Source organism: Erpetoichthys calabaricus, chromosome 1, assembly GCF_900747795.2.
Source record: "Erpetoichthys calabaricus chromosome 1, fErpCal1.3, whole genome shotgun sequence".
NCBI lineage: Eukaryota > Metazoa > Chordata > Cladistia > Polypteriformes > Polypteridae > Erpetoichthys > Erpetoichthys calabaricus.
Window position 1 is genome coordinate 36783764 of NC_041394.2, and position 14681 is coordinate 36798444.

General features: G+C 40.5%; 1 protein-coding gene across 2 annotated transcripts in view; it reads right to left on the reverse strand.

Annotated features, from left to right (window-relative positions):
• zmiz2 (zinc finger, MIZ-type containing 2) overlaps positions 1-14681 on the reverse strand; it is a 107759-nt gene that overhangs the window by 25847 nt on the left and 67231 nt on the right. For both annotated transcript variants that reach the window (XM_028797914.2, XM_051936266.1), the window contains exons 3-8: positions 9096-9210; positions 8341-8534; positions 8012-8204; positions 7212-7430; positions 1074-1253; positions 116-196 (exon numbers count right to left, since the gene is read on the reverse strand). In XM_028797914.2, coding sequence (XP_028653747.1) covers positions 116-196; positions 1074-1253; positions 7212-7430; positions 8012-8204; positions 8341-8534; positions 9096-9210 — 982 coding nt within the window. The remainder of the gene's footprint in view (positions 1-115; positions 197-1073; positions 1254-7211; positions 7431-8011; positions 8205-8340; positions 8535-9095; positions 9211-14681) is intronic.

Genomic DNA, 14681 nt, shown 5'->3' on the forward strand with positions numbered 1-14681 from the left:
CATATTGTAAAATCCAGGAGGTTAAAGAAGTAATAAATATTACCGATACACGATACTACCTAACTTCTTACAGACCGAAGAGAACACAATCCACTATTTAGAAACTTGTGCATACCCCATTAACAGCTGGCTGGTTGAAGTTGCCATAAGTGCCTCCTGGTAGGTTATTTGTCTGTCCATTGAACTGGTCAGCTGCCTTTGGGAGAGAAGGTTTACATGTTATAAAAAAAAAAAGTTTATAAATGTCTACCTGTGAAAGATAAAATAGGTTGTTTGTGTGTACTAGAAAATGTAATATGGTACAAAATGAAATGTCCTTGTATATATTTGAGGCAAACAGAAATTTCTGCAAACCTTACATTTTTAGCACCTTACCCAATCTAGGATTAAGACTGTACCATCTGAATCTGGTGTAGTATCCAGTTCATAGTGCTATTTTTCCTAGCCATTATTCTACCCTAGGTACTTGAGGTTACATCCATTTATTTTCTTTGTGTACTTTTCCAGTACAAAATCACAGGGAGCTACAGATGGAGCTGATCCCAGAGAAGGCACACGTTCATGGCGAGGCACACACACACACACACACACACACACAGTGTAAATTAAATTCACAGACTGGAATTAAAAGGAAATCTTTGAACTGTAGGAGGACATGCATGTAAACATGACATACAAACACAGCACAAATTGGGGTTCAAATGCTGTTGCTTAGCTAGTATACCCTCTGCAAGTCCCCAGAGGTTATTAACAGTACACGATTTACTTTTTAAATTAAGTAAAGATTAAGACACCAGCCAGAAACTAGCTATTAACATGACAAATTCTAAAATCATTAACAATTCATATTTTTTGCATTATAAGTTTCAGATAAAGCTATCATTGGATGATTTTGATTGTTTTAAATTTGCTGTAAACAATTAGATGAACAATATACAGTTAACGACTATCTCATTTGAGGTGAAGACTGTCTATTCTTAGGATGCTATTTAAACAAACTCTAATCAAACAATAACTCCATTGCTAGTCTATCAATGGAAAAATGAGACCCCACACTCATTATCCCACCATACCTTGTAGTACTGCCCAGAATTTGCAGGAGCTGAAGGGTATTGTCCCACATTCATAGCGCCTTGCTGCACAGGCATCCTATGGCCAGGGTATGAAGGCGAGGGTGCAGAGCGCTGAGGGGCAGCAGTATGGTACTGCACAGCAGTGGCATTTCCAGGTACATAAGGATGTCCGGGGTAACCCTAGTATGTTGAAGAACAAGACAATGGGAAATAAACACTTTACAGAATAAGTGCAGATTGGATCTCTTAGGCTCTGTCCAAACTAAGGCATTTTCATTTTAAAATACATACTGTACATTTGTCTATGTTTTTGCCTTTCATTCACACTACCCCGTCATTTTCGACCTCTTAAAATGTAGACTTATTTTGTGGCCCTCCCCTGATAGGATTCTGCTCATTATAGCATTTCATTCAATGATTAGTCACCCTTCACAGTAGTAAAACATCTTCCAATATAGCCGGCATTAAAGAGTTGCTTCCATCATGCTTGTTGTACTGCTTACTAGGCTTGGGCGGTAATACGGTATCCCACGGGATCTAAAAATAGCAACGGTATCAGTTTCAATACCATTATACCGTCATAAAAACAATGCACTTATACGGGAGACAAGGATTAAATATTAAATATAATTTATTTAATGCCTAAAAATGCGTATGCGTAGTTGTCATCATGTGACAGCGTGGAGGAGAAAGAGAGAGGTGGGGAAAGATGGCGAGTCGCTCACCAAGTGACCTGGTCTCGAAAAAGAACACAACTTCTGCAGTTTGGCAGTATTTCGGGTTTCGACCGAATGAGAAGGGAGAGGCGGTAAATACAGACGAGGCAATTTGCAAATTGTGCAACAAAAAGGTGACCGCGAGAGATGGAAATACCTCGAACCTAAGGTCGCATATACGAAACCACCATCCACTCACTGCTGCGAGGATGGACCCGAGTTCACTCAGTGCAACAGTTTCAACGCCTCCTGATTCAGGACCAACAACATCTAGGTCCACCGCCAGTATGCAGCCGACGATAATGGGGCCTTCGGGAAAGCAACAAAGTACAAAAGGGACAGTGTCCGTTGGAAAACCTGTACTGATGCAGTGACAAAATACTTGGCGAAGGAAATGGTCTCTTTCCACACAGTGGAAAAAAAGTCCTTTACAGACATGGTAAAGGTCCTAGATGCCCAGTACGAGCTGCCTGGACAGAAATATTTCTCACAAACAGCCGTCCCACATTTATATAGTAAAGTTAGAGACAATGTTCAAGTGCTGCTGTCAGCGGCAGACAGTTATTCCTTAACAACTGACATGTGGTCGTCAGTTAACATGACACCATATATGTCTCTGACTGTCCATACTATTACACCTGACTGGAAACTTGAATCCAAATGCCTCCAAACTACGTATTTTCCTGAGAGTCATACAGCGGACAATCTTGCTGCTGCGCTCAGAGCTGCACTTCAGGAATGGCAACTTGACGAGAAAAAAACTTTCAGCCATAACCACTGACAACGCTGCCAACATTCATGCCGCAATCAGGTCTCTGCATTGGCCGTGGCTATACTGCTTCGGTCACAATCTAAACTTGGCTGTCACAAATGGATTGCATGACCAGAGGCAAAAAACCGAGCGCGCCCTCGGACTATGCCGTAATATTGTCGGGGCCTTTTCACACAGCTGGCAACGTAAGCATGAACTCCACAAGAAGCAAGTGGACTTGGGACTCCCAAAACATAGTCTCATAACGGTAAGCATAAAACGTGCAGAGAGTTCCTCAGGGGCAGGGGCTCAAATATAAAAAAAGGGGCATATATAGATATTATATATATATGCTTTGCATCACATAAATAAATTATATTGAAAAGTAGGCTATATTAAAATAGAAAATCATTTTTTAAATTGTAATTTTTTTCCTGTATTTTTTATCAAATAAATGCAGGCTTGATGCGCATAAGGGACTTATTTAGCCTAAAATAAATGTGCATGCAAAGTTGACCAAATGGAATAATATACATTAATGGACTTATTTATTTATGCATTAATTCGTTTATTTAGGCCTATTTATTCATTCATTCGTTTATTTAGGCCTATTCATTCATTCATTCGTTTATTCATCATTCATTAATTAATTCATCCATCCATCCGTCGGCAGGACTGCGCAACTCGCTGGGGCTCCAAACTGGCAATGGTGGAGTGCATCCTCGAGCAGGCCCAAGCGATCAGACACGTCCTGTCTGATGACAGAAGGAGCAGCCTGTCCCTGACCTGGCAGGACATGGACGTCTTGAAAGCTGTTCACGAAGCACTGAAACCAGTCGGTGACTTCACTGATATTTTGTCAGGAGAAAATTATGTGACCAGTTCCTGTATCCTCCCCATACTACAGCTCTGCAGGGACAATGTGTTGGCTGCGTCAGAAAATGACCTCCAGCTAACAAAGTCAATCAAAACTGGAATTCTAACAAAGTTGGAGGCCAAGTATGAATCCAATTCAGTGCGCAAAATATTGCGAAAATGCACTTTCCTCGACCCTCGTTCCCGTGGAGGATATGAGATGGATGACAACGCATTGGCTGAGACCAAGGCTGAATTACAGGCTGAGATCGTGAGCTTAGAGGCAGCAGGTCCAGTGGCCATCAGAGTGGAAGAGGGAGAGGCGCAACCTGCACCCTCACGAAAAAAGATGACTCTGGGAAGTATGCTGCAAAAAAAATCTGATGCAATGGCAGGTCCCGTCGGCATCGGCACCGTAGAGCAGTGGTCCCCAACCTTTTTGACAGTAAGGACCACTTTATTAGATGCAAATTTTTCCACGGACCGGTCGGGGGGGGAGTGGCAGTTTTATACACAATTTACATAACATTTCTATTATTATTAAGTTATTAAGCAGTTCGCATACGTTTGCAACCTGAGATTTTTCTTCTTTTTGCATATAACAAAGACATATGCTTTGCATTTGCCATTCCAACAGATTGCACATCACAAACATTAACACTGTTACCGTTTTTTTCGTGTCTGCCGTTTCTATAGGAGGGTGACAATGAGTTAAATTCCAATGGATGTTTTTCAAATGTTGACAAGCAATAAGCAAAAGGTATCACTGAAAACCACAGAAAACAAAAACAGCAAAAGAAAAAAAACAGAACGAGGAAAGTTCGAAGAAAGAATTTTTTTTACAATGTTTCTGTTTGGGGATTGTTGTGCAAACGTGCACATCTGAGCTGCGACCACAGATCTAACTGCTCTGTGGATGATTCATTCAGGCATTTCAAGGTCACTTCGTTGTAATGAAAGCATCTGCTGAATGTACTTTGTAGTAACGCGATTTCTATAGACTCGAGTCATATGGGGAAACTGTCGGGACCGTAACAATACTTTGTTGTAATACTCTCTGACACTTCGTCTCTCTCCTCTCTCTGCGCCGCTGCAAAGCCCCGCCCGCCAAGCGTTCTGAAAAGTCTGAGTGAGTCTCCGTTGCTGGCAGTTCTCTCGCGGCCCGGCTGTCAGACGGCTGCAGCCCGGTAGTGGGGGACCCCTGCCGTAGAGGACCGAGTCGGAGCTGAAATAACAGCCTACTGTTTGGAGCCAGATACTCAAGGAGACGAGGACCCACTTCTGGTGGAAAATTCTGCCAGGCGTTTTCCCCAGATGTCGCGAGTGGCACGAAAGTACCTGTGCGTCTATGCCACAAGCACACCATCGGAGCGGGTTTTCAGCACCGCTGGTAAAGTTGTCGGTCCACAACGTGCCCTGTTAAGCCAGACAAAGTAAACATGCTGGTTTTTCTAGCGAAAAATCTTGACTAGATTGATGCCACTTGCCATTCGTTCCTATTCGCACTGTGTTTATTTTTATTTATTTAATTGATTCAGGTATTTTTATTTGGTTTACGTTAAAAACAATATTGGAAAGAAGACTGGAAAGAAGTTTTTGTTTAGGACTATTGCTTTGCAATACTTTTTATAATATGGATGATGTTTATGTTAATTCAACTCTGTTTGACTGTTGTGGGTCTATTTGCACTTTTTTATAAGCTGCTCTTCTTTGTTATTAAAAGTTGTTCAGGCGGTGTGATTTAATTTAATTGATTTGTGTGCGCGTCTCCGCGCAAAAACTGTTCTGGATGTTTATGTTAATTTAATTCTGTTTGACTGTTGTATTTGCACTTTTTTATAAACTGCTATTTGTTGCTAATAAAAGTTGTTAATATTGTTCTGCATGTTATTTTGTTATTGTTTCAGTATTAGTGTTTGATATTCAGTTTCTGAACGGTTTAGGCACAAGCCAACAGTTTGGTGACGCTGTCTGAGCCTTACCTCACATTTTTTTTATTATTCACGGTAATACCGTATACCGAGGTAAAATAGGGAGGAGGTTTGACGGTATCAAAATTTGGATACCGCCCAACCTTACTGCTTACCTACTGTATATACATCTAAATTATGTTTTCTAAAGTTTGAATGATGCATACTTATGTAAAAAGCAAATTACTTACCAGTTGCTACACTTCAGCAATAAATCATGTGGTTAGTGTCATTACCACTGTGAAAAATTCAGAGCCCCCAAAAAACCAGATTGTAAATAGCTCAGTTGACAGCCTCTAAACAACGTTTATTACTTAAACTTTAATCTGTTCAGTAAGGAAGATCACATTCCACAGCAAAACTAATAAAAAGGAAATAAAGTGGGTGGGTGTAGAATGTAGTTAAGCTCACAATATTACTGGATGGAGAAAGCACAATAACAGTAAAGATGAATGTTTGCTGCTACTGAGTTACAGTGGGGCAAAAAAGTATTTAGTCAGCCACCAATTGTGCAAGTTCTCCCACTTAAAAAGATGAGAGAGGCCTGTAATTTTCATCATAGGTATACCTCAACTATGAGAGACAAAATGAGAAAAAAAATCCAGAAAATCACATTGTCTGATTTTAAAGAATTTATTTGCAAATTATGGTGGAAAATAAGTATTTGGTCACCTACAAACAAGCAAGATTTCTGGCTCTCACAGACCTGTAACTTCTTCTGTAAGAGGCTCCTCTGTCCTCCACTCGTTACCTGTATTAATGGCACCTGTTTGAACTCGTTATCAATATAAAAGACACCTGTCCACAACCTCAAACAGTCACACTCCAAACTCCACTATGGCCAAGACCAAAGAGCTGTCAAAGGACACCAGAAACAAAATTGTAGACCTGCACCAGGCCTGTCTGTGTTGCCCAGCGACAGCCCCAACACATCACTGCTCTAGAGGAGATCTGCATGGAGGAATGGGCCAAAATACCAGCAACAGTGTGTGAAAACCTTGTGAAGACTTACAGAAAACGTTTGACCTCTGTCATTGCCAACAAAGGGTATATAACAAAGTATTGAGTATTGAGATGAACTTTTGTTATTGACCAAATACTTTTTTTCCACCATAATTTGCAAATAAATTCTTCAAAAATCAGACAATGCGATTTTCTGGATTTTTTTTTCTCATTTTGTCTCTCATAGTTGAGGTATACCTATGATGAAAATTACAGGCCTCTCTCATCTTTTTAAGTGGGAGAACTTGCACAACTGGTGGCTGACTAAATACTTTTTTGCCCCACTGTAGTTTTACAAATGTTGTTTGGTACAAGATTGATTCCTTTTGCTGTGGACTACTTATAATCAGTCATTTCATGAATTAACATAGAGGTATTGTATTTAATGACAACACGATTGTCACCAGTTCTGAAGACTGTTTACCTTCAAGTGTAATCAGCACATAGCACTTTGGCTGCTTAAAGAATTTTTCTTTTTCTTTTCTTTGAATATATGCTATCAAGAGTTCTGCCTGTGCGGATAGTTTTGAAAGTGCAAAAAGCACACAGGAATCTGATTTTCACAGGGCTCTGAATTTTTCAGCACACAGTCCCTTCATGGAGTTTGTGGATGATGTTAGCAAGCCCATTGTAGGCCAATAACTCTATCATTTGCGTATTTTAGGCATTTCTGGGTAGACAGGGATTCTTTTGTAAACAATGTAAAAACTACAGTATGGTCGGAGATTGTTTTTGTTTAAAAACTCATTTTGAAAAAAAAAATGCAATAGTATAGACCTAGCCTCTGTAATTTAAAACACAGCTGCCATCTTTTTCAATCTCTGTTGGTATCAGATGAGCTCACCTCTCCAGTGTAGGGCCTCTTGAGGCCTTGCTGAGTTCGGGTTGGCATCTGCTGAGCTTGAGGTGGCCCTGGGTAGCCAGGGTGCTGCTGCATTCGTTGGCCCTGTGTTGCTGCATATAAGGGTCCAAGACTTGACGGCCTGGAAGGCCCCATGCCCGGGGGACCACGAGGTGCCGAATGGGGCAGAAACTGGCTGTTATAGGAAGCCGCATTGCCCATCTACAAGCAAAAACAAAGACCTTTCAAGAAGGAGGGAAAAAAAAAACCCTGCTAACATCCTACAGTAAAAGGGTATATATATATATATATATATTTTTTTTTTAAAAAAACAGGTTTTCCATGTGACACTAACAAAAGATCCAACTCTTGTAGACTTCAATCAGGAATCAGTGGAGCTCTAGAACCCAGCCTGATAACAAACCTAATTACAAACTTACACCACCAGGGGGAGCAGGTATTTCTCTAGCAACAGCCATCTGAAATTTGCTACAGGAGGTGTGGTCTGCCTGGCAGACATAGCACAGTGGTTGCTTTGTTTGGTGTTTACTCCTGCTGGGTGCAATCTCAGTAGCTTGAAGAAACTGGACGGCTTGCATCCTGTTTCAGCACCCAGGGGGTGGGGGTGGGGGTAGGGCAATAGGTACACTGAAAGAAATGTTCCTGAAGCAGTCTGGGTCAAAGATTAACAGATTCAGGCAGCAATTAATGTGGTACATGCTGCTGAAGTTTCTTCAGTAGTATTTATTGTAAAATTCTGACTTCTTGTAATTTTGTATCTGTTCTATAACTTGCACACTTACAGGACCATATTGGCTTAGCTCCTGATTCTGCTTCTCTTGCAGAGCTGCCACTGTAGCAGTGGCAGTAGCGGTTGCTGTTGCAGCAGCTGCAGCCACTGCTGCTGCTGTCGCTGCCTGGGTGAAGTCTGTTGGGGGTCGGACGCCATGGGGTTGCATGCCCATAGAAGCAGGACCAGTAGGAGCACCAGGGTAGCTGTAAACATAGAAAAATAGAGTCATTGAAAAGCAGCTGGTCACAAGAGAAAGACTGAGTACCAGAAAAATATATATTCCTCCATTGTATTTACAATTTTAGCACTAGTGCAGTTAAGTGTTAAGACATTGCTTACCTTCCCCCATAGCCTGGTCCACTGGGGTATCCCCCTCGACTGTACATGCCCTGTTGCAAGTAACTCTTACTGGGCACAGGTTCCCCATATCCTTGTTGATTCATGAACTGTGGAGAGTTCATTGCTGGGTTATTGCCTGGTATCATGTGACTTCCACCAGAGTTTCCTCCAGGGACCATTGGGTTCCCCAATACCTGTTGAAACACAAATGCAAAAAGGCAGACAGATGTAAAAAAAGATTATCAAAATACTGCATTTTATCAACCTAAATCTTTGTTAAATTACCAATTTTCATGCACATTCGCAATATGAAAAAAATGCAGAAGTAGGTGATGTTCTCAATGACCAAGAGCTGAAACGATGCGCAGGTCTTTCTACATCATAAACACTTATTTAAAAGTGCAGTTGGACTTATGAAACCTACACAACCAACTACAACAGGGTTCTGTCAAGAACTGAAACTTGAGAGCTTGTAGTCTACAAAATGTGTACATCTTTAATAGGTCCTCAAGTTGATTAAAATTCTAAGATAAAGGAAGCAGCTGTACATAAAGACCCGACAAAATTGTTTGTGTGGTGAGTATGACAGCAGGATGCTCAAAAACAACACCAAGCCACAGAAGTTCACAGATTACTTGTCACATATGTGGGACGTTAGGATGCATACTGTGAGAAATGCTAGTGACTGTTATTGTATAACATGACAAATGCAAACGGAAGCACCCAAATAAGCTGGAATACATGTTGCTGCTCACCTGGCTGTGGGAGCTATTGGTCACGCCCCACACTGTTGTTACCACAGACAGTGATCCTGTTGGTTGGTTGCTGCCTTGCTGCCACGAAACAGAGTCATATGGGAAGGAGCCGTCACTACAGAAGAGACAAAATGATAGGCACCATTAGTAGGCTGCTCTGTAATACAGTATAACTGGCGTTTTTTGTTCATTCATACAGCTAACTGACCAGGCAAGATAGCTTTAAGGCACCTCTACTCACGCAGACCAAAGAACTTTAGAAAATAAATTAACAAGCCACAATGTATATAGAGGGAAGGATGAGGTCAGGTTTAAAGAAAACTTGTGCTCTCCTGAGATTCAATGCCGGCAGAGTCAATCAATGTACTCATGCTGCAAAGAGAAAGAAACTGTCATTGAAATCCCATGAGAAGGGTTTGATGAAATACTACATGTTGTTTTTAACTTAACCCAAAAGGGTACAAGTGCCTATAGCTATACTTTTTTTTGGCTAAACATTCGTAAGTACATTCTGATAATATCCAAGGTGGACTGATTGTTTCATTTTACAGTAATATTGGCATTGTTGCTTAGTGGTTAAGATAGTGGACTGTAAAGCATAAAATTTGCATTGCTAGATCTGCCTCTACCACAGAATAACTGTGATTCTTGCAGTCTGACAGTGTTACTGTTGTTTTAACATGGGGAAAAAACTATTATATGTTATAAATTGTTGACTCTTTGGATGAAAATATCAGCTAAACAAATAACATTTTTAAAATTTAATGCTAGATTTTGAGAATTTATTATTCTCAATTAGCAGGCTGAAGCAGGCATGACTGTTTTCAATGCTGAAGTTATTCCTTATTCTGTTACCAAGGATTTGGGCCCCTGGATTCAGGTTTCAGTCTCCCATGGGGCTCTCAATGCTGCTACCAAATGTGATGCCCTGTGCTTCTTGAACCCTAGCACAACCCTTAACCTCTTGGCACCTAGCAGTTTATGAACTGAACAAAAATCAGGGGTGAATGAGACACACACAGACTTAGACAGTCCTTTAATTGCAGCAACAGCATATGAAAACGAACCAAAAATCAGTGTCATGCAATTTCAATAACGCAGTCAATACAAAAATGGCAACAAAAATAATAAAAGGCAAAAAGGAAAAAATAAGTACTATCTACAAATATATACAAGACTGTAGCTTCTAGGGCTCTGCAATAAAAAATTAAATTCAAACACACAAAGAAAAAGGTTTCCTTCCTAAGAAGAAGAATAATGAAAGTTGAGGAAGTTATTCCAAAGAAATCAAAAACAAAAATAATCCAAACAGTAAAATAAGCTAATCACCTCTCCCCCCAGTTAATGATTCCACTCCTCTAAGTAAATCAGAAAGTCTACTCCAAAGCGCCTTTCCGCTGTCCTCCCTGCTACACAAATGATCAGAAGTTTGGATCAGTCAAAAATGACCCCTAGCATCTACACAGGCATTAAACCGTCCAATCCCCTGCGATGCTTTCAGGAGTCTACCAATCACTGCAAATGTAGTGACACTAGCTATACTACATGTCTGCATTCCAATAGGAACTCACTAAAACTATTTTAAAAACTTCCTCCTGTGTGCGCATGACATTACTGTGTCAACTGTTTCCGAGACTCTCTGAACTTTCCCTGGGTCCTTTTCTATGTGTGCCAGCAACTGTTCACCCTTCTGCTCAAAAGCACCAGACTACCACCCAGATGACAGCAGACAAGGCACACACTCTTTGAGATCCACCACCGAAGCTTCTGAAAGCTGTTATTGAATCGCGAATACTAAAACGCATCTCCATTGTACCCATCCTGTTTCCTAAGGGAACTGCAATTTCAGCTATTTAAAAAAGTGTTTGTGGGCTATATCCAGTTAAATATTTGTAATTTGTATTAAAAAAAAAAAAAAACTCTATTCCTGTGACATGGCCCCTCACAGGCACATACACCTCTTCATTTGCCAAGATCAGGAATGTATCAAAGTGTCCTGCAAAAATTTGCCAAATTTATACTCCCCCAAAACTTTAACAACCATACAGAGCTAATATTCTCCTGCCATTTTGAGTTGGAGTAAGCAGGTATGAGAATGTTATATTATAAAGTCAGGCCCCTTTTTCTGCCAGAATTTCCAAAAGTCACATACCCAGCACCACACTGTTCTACATTAAAATCCCTGTTACAGAACTTTCATGGTTTGCTTCTCCCTTCTCTGGATCAAAGTTCTATTTCCATACACCTTGATGATAAAATCTTGTGCTTCTCTTTTTGGTTTCAGTTTATGACTCTTCACTTAAGATCTTCAACATTTCCTTTTAATCAATATTGAAAGCACTGACATTGCTAGTCTATACACTACATTGGTCTGCTGGTTAGTTCCATCCCCAATTATTTTTCAAGTACTGTAACTATGAATTCAGTAGACAGATTGGGAGAGTATGGGGGGGGAGGGGTCATGAGGTCACTGGAATGGGTTGTGTGGTGCTCCAGATATCTGCAAAAGGATGAAAATCCCAAGTCTTAGAGTCGTGGTGCTTCCTGTTTTGCTTTATGGTTGCAGGACACGGATGTTAACCAGTGACCTGAGAGACTCCTTTGGTACTGTGTCTCTTCAGAAAATTCTTGGGTAGCACTGGTTTGACTGTGTGTCAAATTAGCAGTTGCTTGTGGAGTCCCGAATGAGGCACATTACCTCTATTGTGAGGAATCATCAGTTACAGCCATGTGGCGCGATTCCCTGAGGGTGATCCAGCACGCATGATCCTCACTGTTGAGGATCCAAGCGGCAGGACCAGGCAAAGGGGACACCTATGTAATGCTGTGGCAGATACAGTGGGTATAGAAATGAATCACCCCTTCGAAATATTCTCATATTTTTTGCTTTACAGCCTTAAATGAAAACACACAAAAAATACTTCTTCCCAGCTTTACTTACTCAAAGCAATCTATAATATCCAAGTGAAAGATATCACAGCTACAGTTCAGAAAAATTATAAAAAAAAAAAATCGAAAACAAGACAATCTGATATTAATAAAGGATCACCCCCCCAATGTCAATATTTTGTTGAACCACTTTTTGCTTTAATGACAGCCTTGAGTCTGTTAGGATACTTCTCTATCAGCTTTGCACATCTAGATTGAGCAATATTTGCCCACTCTTCTTTACAGAAATGTTCAAGTTTGGTCAAATTGGATGGCGAGTGTTGGTGGACTGCTATCTTCAAATCTTTCCACATATTTTCAATGGGATTTAGGTCTGGGCTCTGACTGGGCCATATGAGGATATTCACTTTTTTCTCCTTCAGCCACTGTGTGGTCAATTTTGCTGTGTGCTTCGGGTTGTTGTCATGTTGAAAAGAGAACATTCTGCCCATCTTCAACTTTCTGGAAGAGGATAGCAGGTTTTCCTCAAGAATTTGACGGTATTTTGCCCCATCCATTTTTCCTTCTACCCTAACGAGAGCCCCAGGCCCTGCGGCAGAGAAACACCCCCACAACAGGATGCTGCCACCTCCATGCTTTACTGTAGGTATGGTGTGTTGATGATGGTGAGCTGCATTCGATTTCCGCCAGGTGTACCATTTGGTATCGAGGCCAAATAGTTTGATTTTGGTCTCATCTGACTATAAGACCTTTTCCACTTGGCATCAGAATCTTCAAGGTGCATTCTGGCAAAGCTCAAACGAGCCTTAATGTGGCTTTTTCCTTGTGACCCTCCTGAACAAGCCACAATTGTGGAGCACTTGTGAAATTGTTGTCACATGCACACAATGACCACTCTTTGCCATAAAATCCTGTAACTCCTTCAAAGTGGCCATTGGCCCCTTGGTAGCCTCTCTTACCAGTCTTCCAATCCAGTTTGGAGGGACAGCCGGATCCAGGGAGGGTCCTAGTAGTACCAAACACTTGCCACTTCTTTATTATGGACTTTACTGTGCTCCTTGGGATTGGTAAAGCCTTTGAGATTTTTTTGTATCCAGCTCCTACCTTATGTCTGTCCACAACTCTATCCCAGAGATCTTTTGAAAGTGGCTTGCCACCCATAGTCAGTTGTACTACCAAGCAACCGAATGCTCCAGGAACAACTGTTTCTATGCTTGAATAATCACACTGATTACAACTGATCACAAGTGAAAGCCAGTAACCATGGTCTGCAATGGAAATGGTGGTTACTTACACCTGATTGAGTTTAGGAGGGGGTGATCTTTTTTATTAATCTCAGTATTTCTTGTTTTTTATTTTTTAAATTTCTTCTGAACTGTAGCTGTGATATCTTTCATTTGGATGTTATAGATTGCACTGAGTAGTAAAGCTGGAAAAAATATTGGTTTGTGTTTTTCATGTAAGGTTGTAAAGCAAAAAAAATGGGAATATTTAGAAGGGGGTAATTCTTTTCTATACCCACTGTAGATGGTCATTTTGGGAGGGTACGACTGAATCGCGTGTCTGCCTGGGGGGTGGCCATCCAGGATCCAAAGCTGTTTCATCATGTAGTGGTTATAGCAATGCGCTGTACTAAGTGCATGCTTCCCAACTGGACCTGACTGTAATTTTGGTTTTCACTTTTACCATGCACCATTCTTCACATTTTTATATTGTAACTTTAATTGTAATTGTATCTTTATATGGCCTTTACTGTTAAAATCGGTCAGGTATACTTTTCAGCTCTTCGTATCTTCTTGTTCTACATTTCTGTTCATATTTATATTTGCTATTTTGATTTGTATTGTACTGATAAGTCTGCATATTTCATATGGCACTATAGTCTTGTTCTTCCTCTACAAATCACTTTGTGATAATGCTTACGGTTATTAACTTAACCTTTTTTTATCTATTTTTTTTTTTGATAGTTTCCAATGGCAAAGTACTTCATAGCTCTACAGTCTCCAGTCTACATCCATCTACAGTCTTTTTTATACATCCAAAAATGTTCGAGTTTGGTTAATTGCAGTTCTAAACTGGACTTGAGTTAGAGTGTTTGTGTGTGTGTGTGTGTGTGTGTGTGTGTGTGTGTGTGCGCGCGCGCGAGTTAGAGGATGTGTCCTGTGATGGACTTCTGCTTCATCCAGAATTAGCATCCAGTGGTGCCACAGTGTTTTTTTGTTCCTTGCAATCTAAAAACTGGATTAAGTCATGTTCAGAAAATGACCAGAACCATTTTGAGAATAAAAAATTCGTATTAAGTGACCGTTTTGCCTGCAATGCAGTGTGTTTTTAAGGTCCAGGTATTTTTCCAATCAGATTTGTAAAAGCTCAGAAATATGCTGTGACACAGACTAAAAAATGTGTATTGCCATCAGACAGGCACAACAACAAATATATGGTTACAGGATGTACAATCTAGTTTCAGTTGGTCATCACCTGTAGTGAATAAAAGCAAAAAGGATGTGTCACTGAGCTTGAAGTAAGTACGATAATACAAAATAATGCACATTTGGAAAGATTTTAGCTTATAGTTACCATTTATAATACAGTCCTATTTACTTAACCCTGATTGCCCAGCATTTGTGGTATCGCATACAATACTGGATAATTCAGTTGAAAGATCTACCACACTGTTAGCAGATTAAAGTGAAGTAA